The sequence below is a fragment of the Epinephelus fuscoguttatus genome, linkage group LG22, assembly GCF_011397635.1.
Source record: "Epinephelus fuscoguttatus linkage group LG22, E.fuscoguttatus.final_Chr_v1".
Taxonomy (NCBI): domain Eukaryota; kingdom Metazoa; phylum Chordata; class Actinopteri; order Perciformes; family Serranidae; genus Epinephelus; species Epinephelus fuscoguttatus.
Window position 1 is genome coordinate 23,980,106 of NC_064773.1, and position 19,330 is coordinate 23,999,435.

The 19,330-nt window shown below is 41.3% G+C and overlaps 1 protein-coding gene across 2 annotated transcripts in view; it reads right to left on the bottom strand.

Annotated features, from left to right (window-relative positions):
- Positions 1 to 2,556: 2,556 nt before the first annotated feature.
- Positions 2,557 to 19,330, bottom strand: part of il17rel (interleukin 17 receptor E-like) — a 31,251-nt gene continuing 14,477 nt past the window's right edge. For both annotated transcript variants that reach the window (XM_049567024.1, XM_049567023.1), the window contains exons 3-19: positions 18,546 to 18,573; positions 17,737 to 17,886; positions 14,049 to 14,155; positions 12,708 to 12,822; positions 12,581 to 12,625; positions 12,012 to 12,151; positions 10,391 to 10,462; positions 10,234 to 10,288; positions 9,968 to 10,131; positions 9,254 to 9,298; positions 6,812 to 6,869; positions 6,536 to 6,681; positions 5,943 to 6,002; positions 5,798 to 5,855; positions 3,747 to 3,878; positions 3,080 to 3,136; positions 2,557 to 2,998 (exon numbers count right to left, since the gene is read on the bottom strand). In XM_049567024.1, coding sequence (XP_049422981.1) covers positions 2,877 to 2,998; positions 3,080 to 3,136; positions 3,747 to 3,878; positions 5,798 to 5,855; positions 5,943 to 6,002; positions 6,536 to 6,681; positions 6,812 to 6,869; positions 9,254 to 9,298; positions 9,968 to 10,131; positions 10,234 to 10,288; positions 10,391 to 10,462; positions 12,012 to 12,151; positions 12,581 to 12,625; positions 12,708 to 12,822; positions 14,049 to 14,155; positions 17,737 to 17,886; positions 18,546 to 18,573 — 1,554 coding nt within the window. In that variant the 3' untranslated portion in view covers positions 2,557 to 2,876. The remainder of the gene's footprint in view (positions 2,999 to 3,079; positions 3,137 to 3,746; positions 3,879 to 5,797; positions 5,856 to 5,942; positions 6,003 to 6,535; positions 6,682 to 6,811; positions 6,870 to 9,253; positions 9,299 to 9,967; positions 10,132 to 10,233; positions 10,289 to 10,390; positions 10,463 to 12,011; positions 12,152 to 12,580; positions 12,626 to 12,707; positions 12,823 to 14,048; positions 14,156 to 17,736; positions 17,887 to 18,545; positions 18,574 to 19,330) is intronic.

Below are 19,330 nucleotides of genomic sequence, written 5' to 3' on the forward strand. Positions count from 1 at the left end.
AAGATATATGAACCGTTGTAATGGGATATGTAGCCTGGGTATAAGTACAGGATATAGGCAAAAAATCCAAGGGCAAAACAGCAGTAAACAACAAAGAGGCCGTAGTAAGTACAGCAAGGTAGACGAACGATCTGGTGGAAACTGGACTGCAGGGCCAGGGTATCTGTACTGCTGGGGTTGACTAGTGGATGGCTTTCGGGTGAGCGGGCAGATTGGCAGCAGGAGTTGATTGGCAGCAGGAGTTGATGAGAGCCTCGCCCAGACACACAGACACAGAGACAAACAAGGAACCCCAAGAAACAAAGGGAAGAGGGAAAAACAGGTGATACAAGAGGAATGAAGGAAAGACACAGACTATGACAAATTGCGCATCATACTTGTTAGTTTTAGCTTCTGTATGCTAATGGCATATGACTCACTCTGTCAGCACACCACTTTGGCCCAGACTGAGGCCTAGTCCACACGGACCTGTGTACTTCTGAAACTCCAGGGTCAAGTTTTTGGAAGACTCCGGTGCCAGCGGTTGCGTGTAGATAGAATAACGGCAGTATTTTATTACCTGTCTCCATTGTTTGACGTCAGAGCGACAGTAAATAGTTAGTGAAGTGGCAGACCATACAAACATGCTGGTGCTAACTTTATTTGTAGCGTGCTATCTGTTCTCTTTGGATGGCATATCCAGCTGCTTGACCTAACGACCAACGAAGGAGGCTGCTCCTGTTGCTAGCTACCCCAACTACACTACCACGAAAGCAGCGACGGGGGCCTGCCAGCGGAGGTTCTGGATCCGGCCTGGTCGGACCTCCATTGGCAGGTCGCGCTCTTTTTGTGGATTGGGTTGTTTTTAGTTTCCACACTTCCCTATTCTGGTATAGACTCTGACTTCTGATTGGTTAAAATGGTCTTTCAGTTAGAAGTTACATTGCCACCTACTGCTTTGGCATGTGTATTACATCACTTGGTAGCAGGTTTTGCGGTTTCGTGTTGATATCATATTTTTTTTATCACACCACTGGTGTGGACAATTTTTTTTTTGGAAACCGGAGCCCGAAAAACTTCGCTTTCAGAAGTACATGGGTCCGTGTGAACTAGGCCTGAAATACCACTGCATAAAAAAATTGTAAAGATATTCATGTTCCTCAGAGGATGAATCTGCTAACTTTTCATAGTGTTTACAGCTGATTAAAGTTTCAGTTTGCCCAGTACTTTGGTTAATGGCCCAATACCTGCAAAGGAAATTACTTTTCCTTCAGCCTTAATTGTGCTTTCTGTTAATGCTTATTAGCAAATGTGAGCATTCTGTGGATGATAAACAAGGTGCAGACTTCCATTTGTGTCACCAGTAATAAGGAAATACAGTGAGTGCTGAATGAAGCAGTGAGTAACAGCATCCCCACCAATATTAAGAGTACTGTTTGCTGTGGAAACGCTAAACAGACCTTGGGTTTAGACACCATGTCTGAAGGGTTACGTTTGGCTCCAACGGTATCATACTGAAAGTGTTTGGTGGAAATGGGGCATCACTGTGGCTTCAGCACTAGAGAGCTACCAACATGGCTGTAGACTCTTGTTTTGTGTCCCCTATTCCTAATGGATGGGACAAATACTGCAACTGATATTCAGTGCACAAGCTGACAAATTGATGTAGCTTTGTTTATGTCTTTACCAGCATATCCAGCTCTTTAGCTGCTGAATGCTCCATTTTATTCACCAGCTAGTAGCTAACTGTCTATCTGCTGTTTGGTACTCAATAGGTTGCCTGCAGTTGATTTATTAGAACTTTTTGGCTGACAGCAGCTGAACCTTGATACAAGGTTGATGAGAGCAGTGATAGTGAACCAAAACAGTAAAGCTGCAGATTGTAAAACCCTAACGACAAGCTGAAAGAAGACAAAGCTCTCTTGAGCTGGGGAAACTGCAGAACTGGGTGAGAATAATATGTGTGGCTGTTAGTTCCTGGAACATCGTTTACTTTACTCATTTGATGCATTGGTAATATAAAAAGTAGATTTAATAAATTTTTGGTACTACAGTTTCATTTGATATAATGAGCCCATCTTCACTTGTGATGCTTGATGAGCTTGCGTAGATAAAAATGCATTTTTTTTCCTTCTGGACATAATGGTTTATGGGGACTCACGTACTCCATAACAGCAGAATTATTTGAATTTGAGAAAACTATGCAAAGGATGAAGGAAGTGGAGTGTCACTTAAAAGGAAACACAGCAAAACTGGCTTGTCTGAACAAGTATGCAAACAAAGTGGTGTGGGAGCCTCAGTGAAAAGACATTTCTTGGAAACTGTTATGTTAAAATATCAAAGGACACCTGTTCCATACGGCTGCCAGGGTGTGGACCACATAAGACAAACACCGTGCAATACAGCATGACACAAAGGGGGTAAATACCAGTGTGTTGAGTGTCAGGGGTGGTGAATAACACGTTGCTCCTGTCTATATGATGCCTGTCATTTTGGTATTTCCACTTGTCATATTATGTAATACCGTGACTGATGCACCCTGTTTAAGGTTGTGACTTCTGTCTGAAAATCCACACGTTTTCTTTAGTATTTTGCATTTTTTATTCAAAATATATTTTTAAATTAGGACGTGAACTGACTGTTTAGCTGCAAGCTGGATGAGTATTTTAAGTTAAAAAACGACAATATGCATGGTAACTTTCACCCAAACAGACAACACCAGACAAAATACAAGCATACTAACCAGCAAATATACAGTAACATACATAACATGTGAAATATCTGTCCCAACATTGTACGCTGCATTCTACAGAGAACTTGTTTGGTTTGTGTAACAACTTTACAGTTTCATACTGCACATTACAAGTAATGCTTTTGACCGTAGCACCGTTCTGTGGTCAGTCAGAAATGAGGTTGGCCCTCTCGGTGTTCTTGCACTGCGGTGAGTCAGGTATGAGGACCCCTCCATGGAGAGCACGCTGAGTTTGTAATACAGGAACCACACAGTCAAAAGCAGGATCTGTCGAAACAAAGGATTGCATTCAGGCTTCTGGTATTTGAAAATGCACATCCTATGTCATCACAATTGTGATAATTTTACCTTTTTGATTTTTAGAGATACAGCCTCCATTTCCTTTCTGTTTCCTCCTCTGATACACTAAAATAGGGGACAGGAAGAAACCCATGAGGAAATAGGCCAACATATTGGCAAATTCTGTGGCTGGTTTTCATTCAAATGAGTTGTGTAATTTGCATTACCCAAAACATCCATGATACTAGTGAATTTATCTTACTGGAAACCATCCATTCACACAGGAAGTCTTGCTTAAAGTCCTTATCTATCCTATTGCAAAATGCCTCAACCAACCAAACAACTAATGCTGCACTTTGCAAACACTTTCGTAAGACACAGTTGCACAAGTTCAAAGGATGTCACCAAGATATTTACTGTAACAAATGGAAACATAATCACCTTGTTTACAGGCATTATATGGACAGACTATTTTTGACATACGTGTGACTATATTTAACTGTTGCAAAATTAGAACACTGTTAATTGTGGTTTCATTCCCTGAGGCAAAGCCTGCAGCAATGACTCCCTAAACAAGAGCATACAGACTTATCAGGATTACGCGACATAGTGTGTGAGAGTGAAGGGTGGACACTGGAAGTGAGCCTGAGTCAATTTCAGTACAAGTGGTTACACAGCAGTGTGTCAACATAGAAGACAACACTGCAGGCCTGAGCTTGTAATTTTTTCAACCTACCGGTTAACAGTACATGCAGCACCAGAGTGATAATTATGACGCCAGAGAGGCAAACACCAGCTGGTACAACAACCCAGGTCAAGTCCAAAGAGGCTCGGGTGGAGATGACAGGTCTGACAGCCACTGATTGATCTGTGAACAAAAATGTGTTTGAAAGAATAGTTTGGGATTTCTGTTTATGTGCTTCTTGCCAACAGTTAGAAGAGAAGATGGATTCAATACCACTCTTGTAGCTATTTAATATGTATGGATATATATTGGCGACAAAACATTTGAGAGAGCACAAAACAAATTTGAGCACTACTCAGTCTGCAAGTCAACATTTCAGATTTCAGAACTTTTGTCGTCGGAATACTTTCACAAATATGAAACTGGAGCCAGACGTTAGCCTACTTTGACAAAGTGGTTCCCAACTGGTCCAGCCACGGGGTCCAGATTTCTCTTTAGTCATTAGTTCAAGGTCAATACAGTGTAATATATTCAGAGACTTACTTGCGTTTGGCTATGTTGCTGAGCTAGTTTGCTGTCTCTGTCAAGTAGCTGTCCGTAATTCGCTCACTCTAAAGTAGGAAATGGCACTTCAAAACAAAAACTATATGCCAGAAATTCAATGTACTTCAAAATAAAGGGTTTTTTACAAACTTGACATGTTTGTGAGACACTTGCGGTCCATTCAGAATGGACCCGCGACCCACCAGTTGGAAACCATCGCTTTAGCATGGTGTGTGGAAAGGGCAAAACAGTCTTTGTATGTATAAAACAAATCAGACATGTGTAATAAAGTGAGCTTTCATGGTGCTGGTAGGTGGATTCCTTTGTTTGTTTTTAAAACAGACTGAGCCAACCTAGCTGTTTTCCTGTCTCCAGCCTTTATGCTAGGCTATGCTAACTGGCTACTGCCTCGAGCTTTGTATTGAAAAGACAAACATTTAAGGCTAAGCTCACATTGCAGGGCTCAAAGCTAAATTCCAGTTATTTTCCAGCATGTAATCTTTTTGCCGAGACTGTTCACCTCCCTGTCTGAGACCTGACATCAGTGTAAGCAGATCTCTGTCCTCACAGTCAAACAAAAACGTCACACACATGTGGTCTGGAACATCAACAAAAAACAGCACATTCAACATTTGATGGAAAAATGAATGACGCAGTGGTGCATGTTTCATCTCCCAAATCATCACCACAGGAGGAGGATTTGATGACATTATTCTGTTTAATAATTAGCCAGTACTATATGGTGAGTGATCTGCTCCTGAATACATGGTGTATGGGGAAAACACACGACTGCTGACATGACACAGCGGTTACATGGCCAGTGATCAAATATGTGCCGGGCACACTGCTTTGAAACATTGGATCTGTCTCACAAGAGAGCCAAAAAATCAGATTTTGGCCATATTCGCTTGTAATTTAAATGTAGCTAAAGTGATATTGATCCTCTCATCTAATATCCAGCAAGTAAGCAATGAAACAACTGCATCTTCCAATTTTGTAAACTATTCCCGCAAGACAATGACTTCTGAGGATAACAAAACAATTCTCTGTGTTTGTCAGACTTTTGAAGGATGATACAAGCAGTATGCCCCCAACAGTTTGTCAGTGTTTTGAGTTCTCAATTACAGGGAAAGAAATTGAAGCTCAAATGCATAAAAGATGATCTCTGCTCTCCGCAGTGTCCTCGTGTTTATACATAAAGGTTCCATCCATCACTGCACGCAAATTAAAGTGGAGTAGACGATGCTGCTTACAGAGAATCCTTTTATTTTTCAAGAATGATGCCAAGAAACCACTTAGGGCAAACTTCAAAGGTATGTACATTTGTGATTAGCCTATTAGAGATTGCGTGACAGTAAACACAGGTTGTATAACTGCTTCAAACCACGTTCAGTGGTAGAAACCATTTGCACTTCAAACTCATGTGGTACATCAGGTTGTGAATATTTAAAGAAAAGAAAGGTAGAGCAAGGGTCGGGATAGGTCACACAGGATGAGACCAAAAAAAGGACAGAAGAGAAGGATGGAATCATCTCTAGGTTTAGTTGAACTATACTTACTGCATTGCTCAAGACAGTGAATGACTGTGGCAGCGAACTTCACATCGAGCCTCTTCACCTGTCCAAAAACATGTATTCAGTCATCGTCTAAATGAGAGGGAGCATGCCGTTTACTTCAAAGGGTCCATTAACTACACAAACATACCTGAAGACATGAGTTGCATAGTTCCCCTGCGAGGCTTAAACCAACGGATTTATGTTTCTCCTGAGAAAGGCAAAAGAGACAAACAACAAAACCCTTAAGAGATTAACTGTGCAGTTGTTATGGAGGTTGTCATGGTTTCTGTTTTGCTTTTATCGTCTCTTCTGTGTGCTATCGGCATCACCGCTGTTCCATAGAATTTTAAGATAGTGATGACTGATTGATGAAACATTACAGTTTAACGCCAGAGTGCAAACACACACATAAATAAGCAGCTTTCCACAACTGTTGTTTTGCACATTTTATATCTAATGTTGGCTGATACCCTTTGATTGATGGTGTAATTAGGTTCAATTGCTTTGTTGCTTACAAATGATGGTTTGACGCTTCAGCACCTCAGAGAAAACTTGCTGCTTCCAGGCAATAAAAAGGAAATTCATAGTGGAGGAGTTATCAGATTCACCAGAAGCTGCCAAAGCATGTTAGGACTTCTTAGTAAGGCCAATGCAGATGCTTTCATACAGCACGCAATGGGTCATCGAAAGGTTTGACAAGTATGAAAATATGGTAAATCATGTGTTCTATGTGATACTTACCACATGCACGGTGTGTGTTTCGGTGATCTTGCACACAGTAGACTCTTCGGACTTTACACAAAGCTCCACGGAAAACACTCCAGTGGTTCGTGACAACAAATTCACGCCTTCCTGACCTTGCTGTCTCGTCACAGTCACCTCCCACGCTGGAAGCACAGAAATGATTATAATTGCTGATTGTAAAACCACATGACATCTTATCTTTGATCCTAATCATAATGTGACTGTCTGGTAGATGGATTGCCACAGACATGCCGATGTGATAAAAAGTGGTACCTTGGAATCTGGAATCAGCAAAGGGGCACCTGGTCCAGGACTGAGAGCCTGCAGTGAACTGACGGAGATAATACAGTTATATTTTGTACTGCTCTTCATCCAGTGGTTATATATTCATTATAAGCTCATAAACATAATCCCTTAGCTCTAAGAAAGCAATGTAAATGTGTGAATTTGATTCAGAGAGCCCATTAAAGAGTTCCAGGGTACTGTGAAACCACTGCTGTAAATCAGTGGACAATGTATAGAGAAACTGCGATACTTCTGCTACCAGTTAACTCTCACCACTGAACTGACCTAGAACGGATGAGGGTCTTTCCTTTCTTACCGTAGTTACCATAAAAGCGTGGTATGTGGAGTGTCCTTATACAGAGTAACTCATGGGTGACGTTTCTCTGTAGCTAACCAGGCCGATGCAGAAGTTAGGGTTGCCCTGATTCCCTTGTCAACAAGCCTATGAGATTTTTTCATTGGATTTTGGATTTTTGCCAACAATAAGCTCTATGGCAAACAAACATTTATGATACTTAGATGCTTTGTTCATTAAGAAAATCTTCACAAATGAACACCACTGACATGATTTCTGAAGTATAAATGCAATCGCCAGATGTCAAAAGCTAACATTGGGCTACATACAGAGAAACACTATGGTCGCATGAATTAGCATCGCCACCAAAACAAAGCTGTAAAGCCATGTTCGGCGTTATGTCGTTCTGTAGTCTCACAGAGCCACTTGTTAGCATCTGCCTTTACACAGAAGCTTTTACATTCACAAGTGAAATATTTACTGATCTGAAATTCCCTTAAGCTTGTGTTTACCACAGACCTTATTCCAGGCATCTATCCAAAAACCCATTCAAAGAACCCATTGACCATGACACAAGGGAAGTGGGAGTGCTAAAATAATAACTCATGTCTAAGTTTTTAGACTAATTCCTGGACCAGTCTACTGACAGCTGCGTCAGAGACTCCTTGGCTCTGATTACGTATTTCCATTCACATGCATTAAGGCCATCAGAAATGCTCCAAAGCAATAGAGTAGACATAATAAAATTACTTTTCTCAAGTTTCCAACTGTAAAAGTTACCAACTTTAAACACACTATATCCTACCACACCAACATAAAATCGTTCCTGTGAACTGTTTGCCATAAATCAGTGCACAAAAATAAAAAAACTACAGATAACAATAGCATTAGCACTTCTGCTTCACGGTTAGGTTACCAGTTAACTCTCACTGCTGAACTGACCTAGAAAAGATGAGGGTTTGAACACAGTCGAGGTAATAAAGGTAATAAAATCCACCTCACAGCACGTCACCTCTAAAGCTTCAAAACAGAAAAGACTCAAGGAAGTTCTTGTGTTCAGTCAAGAAATGTTCTGGCACCAAAACCCCTATAAAAGAGCAACATGCTGTTTGTACACTTTGGTTTTTGTAGGTAGGTGGATTTTGTTACCCTCGACTGGGGCCAGGCTGGCTGTTTACCTGGTTCCAGTTTGCGCAGAGCTATGCTAATCAGTTGCTAGATGCAGCTTTATATTTGAAGTACAAGTATGTATCATTCTTTTTATCTAACTCTGGACAAGAAAGCAAGTAAGTTTATTTCCCAACAAGACAAACTTCCTTAAGGCCCAGGCACACCAAACCGACACCTCACCACAAAGACTACAGCCAGTAGCCAACTAGCATTGTTCAGGCCTCCTTTCCTCACTACCATTTCTCGTCTCATTCACTGAGCTGAACTGCCAATCAGAGTTATTTCTGATAGGCTCTGCCAGCTCCGACGCCAATTACACATGTTGGATTGGCCGAAAAACAATCAGGGCAACAGAAGCTCACCAACAGGTCGACATTGACCTACAGCCAACCAGTGATCTGGCATGTCAGAGTGCTTACAGATTTAGGGGAATTCAGTGCGGATTGCGACCAGCTGGAACTTCTCCCAGTTAGAATTCCTTCAGTTCCTTCCTTTAGTTAGTTCAGCTAACTACGGTGGCTGACATGAAAATGCAATCAGCCTTGTCAAGATTCAGTATTTGGTTTGTTCGGTTTAGGCTACTGTAGAAACGTGGCAGTGCAACATGGCTATCTATGTAGACAAGGATCCACTTCCCATGTAGATGTGAACGGCTCATTCTAAGCTAACGAAAATACAGTAAATCCTTTTTTCGGATTACATTCCATTTCTGTCAATATGTCCTCCTAAACCCTACACACTGGGCCTTTAAACACAGAGCTAGGTTAGCTGGATTGACAATAAGCTCTACTATGCAAGCCAAAACAAATGTATAATTGCTACAGCTGGTGGAAAGGGCATCTTACTGTAATCAGACACGAGTACAGCATGGTAAAAGAGCGTGGTACTGTTCCTAAAGTAATATGATTTATGTCAGTCCTATTGTTTCTCTACAGTGAAACTGAGGGGGTAGAAGTGATCATTACCTTCATGCACAGTTGAGGGTGTGGATCCACTTTTGTGAATGTTATCTGAAAAGTAGAGATTGATGAAATAGTTAGAAACGAATCTGCAGTCTTCATACACAGAGCAGGGTTGTGACTCCGTAAGTGGATACTGTAGGTATTGGTTTAGATCAGATGAACTAAACGCTACCAACTTTTTGTTTCTGCTCAGACTTCGTTTTTTAGGTCAGCTGGCTCAGATTTCAGATGGGAGACTCTTTGCACAGCTGGCTATTTTCATATTTTCATAAAACACCTTCTCAATTGACATGGCGTTAGGTTTTATCAAATGACGATCTCTGATCAAAAGTAAAATCTCAGTTTTGTTTAAGGACTCACAGGAGGTGTGCAGGCTCTCGCTTCATTCTTGCAACAGCACTGTTTGCAGGAAGTGTTTGGATAAGGTTTATGTGGGTCTGACTCAGCATTTATATGAGATTAAAGGAGAAGTCTCAATAAACTTAGTCTCACTTTAAATGGTTTTTAAGGAAACAGTTTTCAGATGACTGACCAAGTGTAATATTAATCAGTTTATTTTAGTGATAATATTTAATAATTCTTTATTATCACTGAAAAAAACAAACAGCTGCTGTCGTCATAACTTCTCCCTATAAAGTATAAAGTGTGCTCAGTCATCGAGGAAGACGTCAGCAGAATGATTTTGTACTTTGCTCATTGCGCGTCAGAGACTTGTACCTTTTCTCTGCTGATGTTCTGTGAGGAGTGAGGCAGATCCACACAGACACCGTCCTCTCTTTTCTGACACAACACAACCACAGCAGTCACTGGGCAGGTGGGCTCCCATGATAGCGTCTCCTCCAGCGGGTCAAAGTTAATTCCAAACCACAGCTCCTTGAGACCTGCAGGCAGGAGAGGTGATATGATATCAGTTCTGCGGTACAACAGCACACACTTAGTTTACTACGGAATTTTTCATGACTAATATCAATCAATTGACTCACGGTCTCTGAAGGGACAGGCCTGGACTCTGGGGGCATCCATCACAGCGGACCACCCCTGTAAGGAATTTATTAGCAGAGAGTCAATCCCTTTTTCTGGAAGTGATTACTAAAAGAAACCAATTGGAAATGCTAAAAGAAGTGTTGGCTGAAACTTTACCTCGATGCAGAGGCAGGGCAAAGGTCGGGAGTATGGGAGGGTGATGCGCTTTATGGGTTCCTCCTTCTTTATCTGGAAGGTAAACCAAGCTTTACAACATGCATCCATCTTTATTTGGCATGTATGCGAGTATGGGTTTGTGTCTGACGGGTCATGGGGATTCCTGAGTCACATGATAGATTAGCCACATATTTTCTCCGGCAGAAGCTGATTAAAGATAGCTGTGAGAGTTTCCAGGAGGTTTCCACTGAGCATCTCAGCCAAACCAGTCATCAGTATCAATCATACATCAGAGAACAGCATTGTGCTGCATTTCCACTGCATGGTACGACACAGCTCTACTCAATCTGACCTGCTCTTTTTTGGTTTTCCATTAGCAAAAGTTGTGGATTGTACCTCGTACTTTTTTTGATACCATCTCAGTTGAGGTTTCAAGCGAGCTGAGCAGACACTAGAAGGTGAAGTTAAAAGACTGCACGACTGGTCAGAAAGAATCGTCCCTTGCGCACCACAGGACATCCTGCACATATCCGCCATTGTTAAATAACCAAGCTGCTGTCAGTAGCAACTGCACTTTTTTAATCATTTCACCGTACACTTCGTTGTACAACTGACTGATGAAAGGAATCGGCAAGTTGAAGATGATGCCATGGGAGTTTCAGAATGCGTCACTATGGCGATCATCTTAGAATCTCGCCTACACCCAAGGGGTAATATCGGCAGCGGAAAACGAAATAAAGAAGTCTAGTGATTGGCAGACTGATTCTTGAGTTGATACATGTAAATGTATTAAACCTTCTCTTGAAACTTTTCTCCGTGACACTCTGTTACAGTACATGCTCGTCCAACAACCACTGCTGCCCAGTCTGTCGTTCTTTGAGGGACAAGTAGCAGACATCCTGTTACATTGCCTCTGCAGCGTTGTACTGCATTCATGTATCAGAACAATCTCAATCATATTTCATGGATCATCTGATGTGTTTCCTTTGCTCTTTATTGCTCTTTATGTTACAAGATAAAGCTAATGAACAATCTGAAATCCGAAGAATGACCCTCCAATGAGCACAAGAATGCACCACTGGCCTTGGCTGGAAGAGGTCTTGACTCAAGTCCAATTTAATCGGTTCCTTCTCGTTCATTCAGTGCCATTGCTTCAATATGTTTCAACATTTTAGGGACATTCCACAGGCTGACCCGGTACATACCAGACAGTAAAAAGAGTTGTTCAAAAAGATTTCTTTGTCCATTTTCGCCCATAACCAAAAAGGACCTGGTACCATTAGTAAGTCAAATTGGGTCAATCCAACCATGCAGTGGAAATGACGCATTAATCACACTGACATTTGTTCTCTCAAAAATCTGCAGACAATTACAGTTAGTTAGTCCGTGAGTGAGTAGATTTAAATTTTACAAAAACAACTTTACTGACCCACTCACTGTTTAGCAAGAGAGAGGTGATACATGACAAAAGGCACTCTGACACCAAAAAATCACTTGTAGCGAGGGTCACTGTGTTTATGTTTGGAAATGAAGATAATGACATCATAAAAATTCATATTCAATATTTTCCAACACATAAATTCATTCAGATTCTTAGTTTCCAATACATAGACAGACTAACCAGTGTATTGGCCCCTGTGCCAATGCAGATGAAATCCTTATGGCACAGACGAAGGTGGTAGTCGTGATCTTCCAGCATGTCTGACACACTGACACTCAGCTCCTTCCTCTCTGGGTCTACATCATATGATAGCCTGCCAGCTGAACAAGACAGAAGCCAAAGTTAGAGAGAGATTTTATCTTGGTCATGAGTTATTCCAAATAGAATAGGACAGAGTGTTGGAACTGCCTAAGGGGATGTGAGATAAATCTGAGGGGGTCATACCATGAAGAAAAATCTGTAACAAAATTAGGTTTATCTCTCTGGCGTCTCTCCAATCTATGTTTTTCTTGTTTTACTTCTTCAAGCTCCTTAACTGTATTCAAATGAAATAATCTCAGAGGAGAAAGTTACTCTTTGATGAAATTGCTTCAGGCTAACTGACAACCTACAAAAGGATGTGACTATTTATCTTTATTTAAAGGGCTAAAAAGGCAAATATGTTGGAAAACACTGGTTTATAATACTGTACTGTATGTTATATGTAATGGTTCACTGTCTAATTTGATGAAGAAAAAAGATATACTTACTGATGCACTCTGGGACATGTTTTCGCAAATCTTCACTGACGCAGTCTGTGGAGTAACAATTTAAACTAATTAGCCATGGGGGAAATATTTGAGAGGCATAATTATGCAAATATGCACGTCTTCTCACTTGGAGCGTCATAGGTGCCCGTCCAGGTTACGCCGCAGTAGCTGGGCACAGTTTTCACTGTCACGTGCACACGTTGGCGCGGAGAAATGTCAGTGCAATCATTCTCAACTTCCACCTAAAGGAACAGGGCACAAACTGTCACAGTTCAGAAACGTCACTGTGGAAACTGATGCACGTGTTCAGATAAATATCAACCAACAAAAAGTGGATTATGTAATTCAGGAACTTTCAGTGACAAATAAGCAACTGTTATAGTCCGGGTTTTGAGATTTTAGATCTTAAATATGTTTATAGAGTCATGCCTGATCTGTCGTCTGATGTTTTTTCAACCCAACTGCCAGAAAAAATGTTTCAATTTTATGTTGTGACAAGGCTGTGGTTGGGTTTTGGCAAAAAACAACTCGACTGTAGCTAAGAAAAGATCATGTTTTGGCTTAAAATACCTGGTTGTTGTCACCACAACCACCGCTGGACATGTGCCAACATTGTCTCAAAAATACCCGGATCTTGTCACAACAATCACTGTTGGAAATGTGCCTACATGTCATTAAAAAACACAGCTCATGTCTCCAACAGTGCCTAGGTTTCATAGGGATTGCCCATTGGAGCCCCATTAGTCCAAAACGGTCTTATTGGACCGATAGCCCATTTCGACTTTTTTTCCCCAAAAAGCCCACTACTCTAAAGTCCTGTTTCTCCGGAAATACAAATGTTTGCATTGCATGTTTCTGTGAACCACGGATATGTTACATTTGTCCACAACGCTGTGGCACAAAAACCACTTGGTTGTGGTTCGGAAAAGACTGTGTTTTCACCAGAAAAGCAGGTATGAGTTAGTGAAAAAAATCTGGCTTTGGTGGCTCAAACGCCGCTGGGAGACACTGCGAAGGGTCAGTAAAAAACACCCAGCATCTGTGGCTCAAACACCACTGGAAAATTCCGTTGGGAAACACAGGGCTTTGGAATTTTGGCCAAAAATAAAGTACATCATTTTAGAAACGTTGAAATGATACATATGAAATGTACAAATGTTGCTATTCTGTGGTTTGTAGGAATGTACAATGCCAACATTTTCTTTTGGTGACTGGGCTGCATTTTTTTTTGTCTTCATCATCTTCAAGGATTTGAGAAATTATAACAAATTTCTAGCATTTCAAGAATCTGCTGTTTTGGCAATGTCATCTCCTCCCTTAACTCCTATTTCTCAAATGGATTTGTTTGCTTCCAACAATGGTGAGTCATGAAAACTTACTTGGACAGAAATGTCACTCTTGCATCACACAAATTATAACAATATGTCTGAAAAATGTCAAATGATGTCTGTGGTGTTGTTAACAGTACCTGCAGTCCAGACATTCTTTCTCTTGATGCTTTTGTGAAGCTGATAATTCTGCAGTTGGCCATCATCCCTGCAGTGAGGGTGCAGATGGACACACCATGGATGGACTCTGGAGACAAAAATATGTCAGAGTCACCATTGTCAAACAGTAACAGTAACTGGTAACAAGCCAGTTAACCATTCACAAACCTTTCATGCATTTCAGAACAAGTCAACATTTAGGTGTCAATCAGGAGGAAAAGAATGCATCATGTTGTATTGGCTGAGTGAAATAAGACTTAATCAGGATCAAGGAGATTTCCCTGCTCCAGCCCAGGCAATTAGGAAATCCACAGGAGCTATGAAAGTGTGCTGGAGTGTACATTCGTCTATCAGCATGATACTAATGACCCACACCTTATCAGATCAAGTCTGTGTGCAGAATAAGGAACATAAAATGTCAATTGACATACCCATGATGCAAAAGCAGAAGTTTTACAATGGAAAGTGGTTATAAAAAAAGACTTCCTTCATTGTTAACCTGCACTTTCACCAACCATAACTAGTCCCAGTTTGGCTTGACTACGCCCAAAGAGTAGCATTTGAAACTTCCTCATTTAGACAAAGTACAACAATTTAAGCCACAACTTCTGTCGGCGTAAAGGTCAGTTCTAGAGAATACACAGTAACCCTGGAAAATAAAGACTGTGTGGACAGTGTGCAGTCACTGATAGCTAAAGTAATACATAAACGCTGTGTAGATAAGTATAGTGGCCCCATTCCTGATCAGAACCTTATTCCTACAGCAGTCACCGGCATTGCTGCATGTGTGAGGAATTGATGTAAGATGTTTGGTACCATGCCATTGTTCCAATTCCCCAACAGTTTTCAGTGAAATGACACATTTGTCTAACAATTTGTTATTCCAAAAACAAAAGCCCATTGCTCCAAATGTCCGTCAGTTCCAAAAATACACACTCTCTCATTGCTCCTAGTGTATCTCACCCTCTTTTCCCCAGTTGATCAAACCTCAGACCTCAGACCTCAAATCCGACGAACAACCACCCATGACGAAATGTGAGTAGCCTGTTCTTCTTAGGGGACTAAGTGCTCACTACCATGACAATATCACTGTTGCATAGAGCGCTACATTAATAACTACCAGGAAAGAAGGATTGTTAGATTATATATCCAACCATGAGGTCCAACAGCCTAGCTTTTTCAATATCTTTTTCTTACTATAGCAAAGGCATGACCTGCCCTTAGTCTGGTTGGCTTAACCTGATATTCTTACCCTTATCCTAACAAATCTCATTCCTCATGCCTGAACCTAACCAGCCCAACCAACAAACTAGCCAAGTGGAGGCATAGTAGGGCATGCCATGCCTTTTCACAAATTGTCTTTCAGTCCACAGGTACATTTTTTGAACCATTGTGGTTTCGGAATAATCAGCTGCTGGAGTAATGGGTAGCCCCTAGATGCTTGTGGATGAAAAAAATTAAACTTTTAGGCACGTCGATGAAGATTTTCAGTCATCCAGGTCATGGTAATCATAAGTGCTATATCGTAGGCAATTGGACTTGGTTGCGTTTCTTGAAGATGTTTCGCCGCTCATCCAAGAAGCTTCTTCAGTTCTAAATGACTGGTATGGAATAGCAGGCTTCAAACTCTGTGTGGGTGTGAACCATTACAGAGTCGTTGGGGTCACATGAGCTCTGAGTTTCGGAGCCGTGAAGGTCACAATGTGAGTCATTGACCAATCTGGCCATCATGTGTTAGGGACCAGATGTGAATAGGTGTGAAGTCGTCTGGGGAGGGATCCCAAGACTGCATTGTAGGTGGGTGATAAGTGGCGTCGTAGTCCACCTCCTCTGTATGGAGGTGGACTACGACACTAGAACTGAAGAAGTTTCTTGGATGAGAGGCGAAACATCTTCAAGAAACCCAAGCAAGTCCAGTTGCCTATGATACAGCACTTATGATTAACTTTTAGGCACTTTTAACGTCTTTAATTTACTTTTATGCTGATGGCATATGGATAGTAAACGGACTAGCACTTGTATAGCACCTTTCTAGTCTTCCTCCCAATGGTCCAAAAACTGTCCCATTGGGATTTTGGAATAATGAGCTGTCAGAAAAATGGGCAGCCCCTTAATGTTTCTGGGTGAAACTAAATTCAACTTTTAGGCACCTTAAACATCTTTTAACTTACTTTTAAGCTGATGACATATGGATGGTGAATGGACTTGCACATGTATACCACCTTTCTAGTCTTCCTACCACAGAGCCATATCACCCGTTTACATACTGGACACCAAGGCTACCGTACAAGGTGCTACCTGCAACTCAGTTAATCCATCATACATAATCACGCAACAATTGCAAACCCCAGTTGTTGCAATTGTGGTTCTAGTGTTTGGCAAAGGATACTTGGGGGACTAGGACTGGAGCCGGGGATTGTTACTGCCAATCTTCTGCTAAGTAGACGCCCCCCCCCCCCCCCCCTCCCGTCCCCGCCCCAACCTCTAAGCCACAGCCGCCCACATTTTGGTTGTTGTACTGCTTCATCAAAGGTGCCTAAACACAACTCAAATTCCACTGAACACTGGTTTAATAAGCAGCCAGTCTTTGGGGTATTCACTGATCATCAACAGCTAACTTAGGAAAACCCAGGTGATCTCTGGCTCACGTTGACAAGCCAGCTAAGAAGACACAATATTTAAATCAAACAGCTTTGGAGTTAAGGGGTGCAGGTCAGTGACCAGTTGAGCCACTTTTTCCAAACAGACAAATGTAGTTGGATCTAGTTTATATTTTAAAGTAATACTGTGTCGTTGGTGCCAAAATCAAGTTCCAGTGACTTGATACATTTCCTGCGAAACATGTTATTAATTAAGTGATATCTCTATGAGTCATTCCAAAAACTACTACCTAATATGGTAACTGTTCATCAGAGTTTCCCATCCTGTGGATGACCAGTTCAAAATGGTCACTAGATGGGCAGCTCAGAGGCAACTGAGCAGGGCTGCCAACTCTCACGCACTTACCATAAGATTCACACAAGTGACACTTTCTACACACTCGCAAGCCACTGTCTTTCTTTTGCAGTTTCCCATGCAAGTTCTTACTTACAACAGCATGGCATGAAAAGATGACACGGACAACTCATGGACATAGCAGCACAGTGCAACAGCAGCACCACAAAAAATACTGCAGTTAAAGTGAGCCGCAAAAACCCAGTCAAGCCAGCCGCCTCTTGGATTTTGATGCACGTCTATTCATGATGTTATGGTACTTAAAGTGATCAAAAGCATGTGTTTTAGCCACAATTTCTGGCAAAAACAACATTATAGTACATATCATATATTGAAGAAAGGTCACCAAAAAAATCCTAATTTAATAGTTTCCCATGTTCCTGATAGTGACCATATAGTGTTTTAAGGAGTTTCATTGCGCATTAGGCTGTTCCAGAGGAAACATCAGCTCAAATATTATTGTAACTCACAGACTTTAATTAAATTAATAAATGTTTTCCTTCAAAGGTTTGTTGATTGTTTTCATTGCAATCCAGTTCAGGATGACCCTGACTATGAACATCAAAAATCTAAACTCATTTTACCAAACTGAAAAGTTGGCAGCCCTGTTGAATGACATTTTTAATAAGAGAGATTTAGTTAATGTGTGCATTTACAGTCGTCACATTTACATACCAGTAAGCTGTACTGCGGTTTTGATTCTGAGATGCAGCGAGCACTTCTGCCTCCCCTCACAGCTCATGACGGTGGAGAGGCTGATGTTATGGAACACGGAGGAGGGTTTGAGACCTTTGGCGGGGCTCCGACACGGAAGAGAAAACCAATCTGCAAGGGACAGGCCCAAAAAAAAGTGACACATTATTCAGGGAACATACTCCAGAGGAAAACACGGATGATGTCACGTTGTATTGTCACGTAGCAGTCACTCAAGTCATACCCAAAATTGCCAGCATTTTTGATTATGCTCTGTTGTGTTTGTTTCAAGTGTGAGAGAGGCTGTCAGGTCATGTGTTTTTCTTCCCCTATTATTCATTGAAAACAAACACACCAACATTTCCTCCATCGCTGCCATGTCATGCACAGCATTGTGATTCCTCTTTAGCACTTCTTCAAATACATTCCAGATGCGCTCCACCACAACAAGAACAATGCAACAGTTTAGTTTAATGCCCAAACACCTGTCAGGGGTGCATGATATGCCAGTGTTAGAATAATATATCCACTGTTTTTTTTTCATTCCAGGCGAGTCATGCATACAAGAGTTTATGACAGGTGAGAAGATTTGTGTTTCAGGTTTTAGTGTCAAATGGCCGTCTTAATGAGCTTTGATCAGCTTTTTTACCTTAATTGCAATTTTGGATACGGTTTCTTTGGCAACATGACAGTAAATAGGATATTAAATGCTATGTTATTGTGCAGACTCATGTCCTGTGTGCATGCATGAGTGCAGATGCGACGCAGCAGTCGTGTGTGTCTATACTCACTGTCTGGCTTGGTCTTGCAGTTAAGGCCCTGCAAGAAGAGAAAGAAGAAGAGAAGTAAAATACATTGCAACTCTTTTGTGTGAATCCTTCTGAGCAAAAGCTCCAGTAATAAAATAATTCTTAACAGAGGGAGCAAAGGTAGCAGCTCTCCAGAGTAGGGAATTCCCAGACAATAGGAGCTTTTAACATCCTCATTGCTCCCTCAGGTCAAACCCAACCTGCTTGTGTTTTTGCTGTTGTTCGTTATGATCCAACACACTGCCTAATGCAAAGGGTAAATCTATCTATTGATTGATCACCGCACTTTTCTTTGCGTGCTTTAATTCTGCAGTTGCAACCAGGGTCTGTGCTAAATTTAGCTGAATTTAAATTGCAGGCAAAATTCACACAGCGATGCAAAACAACAGCGTGCATCACCAGCGTCATTAAGTGTAATTTGCCTAGGCTCGATTCCAAACCTTCCTGGAAATATGTCTGTGTTTCTTCATCAGCCAGGAAATATGCCCTATGGGAAATATTCCATTTTACGTTTACGTGATTGCTGCACCCAGTGATGACTGATGGTGTATGACATATCGTTTATCGCAGAGTGCTTTTGGGTTTTTCTAAATATAGTTAAAACCCCCAATTGTTCTTTGCTAAAACTGATATGTCTATAGGAGGTATTGTTCTGAGCTACGTATCATTTTGTTATGAGACCAAAAAGTATCCAATATTCCATTACTGGATATGAGATGATGCACATGACCTCATAGGTAATGATGTTGTGAAAGTCAACACGACTC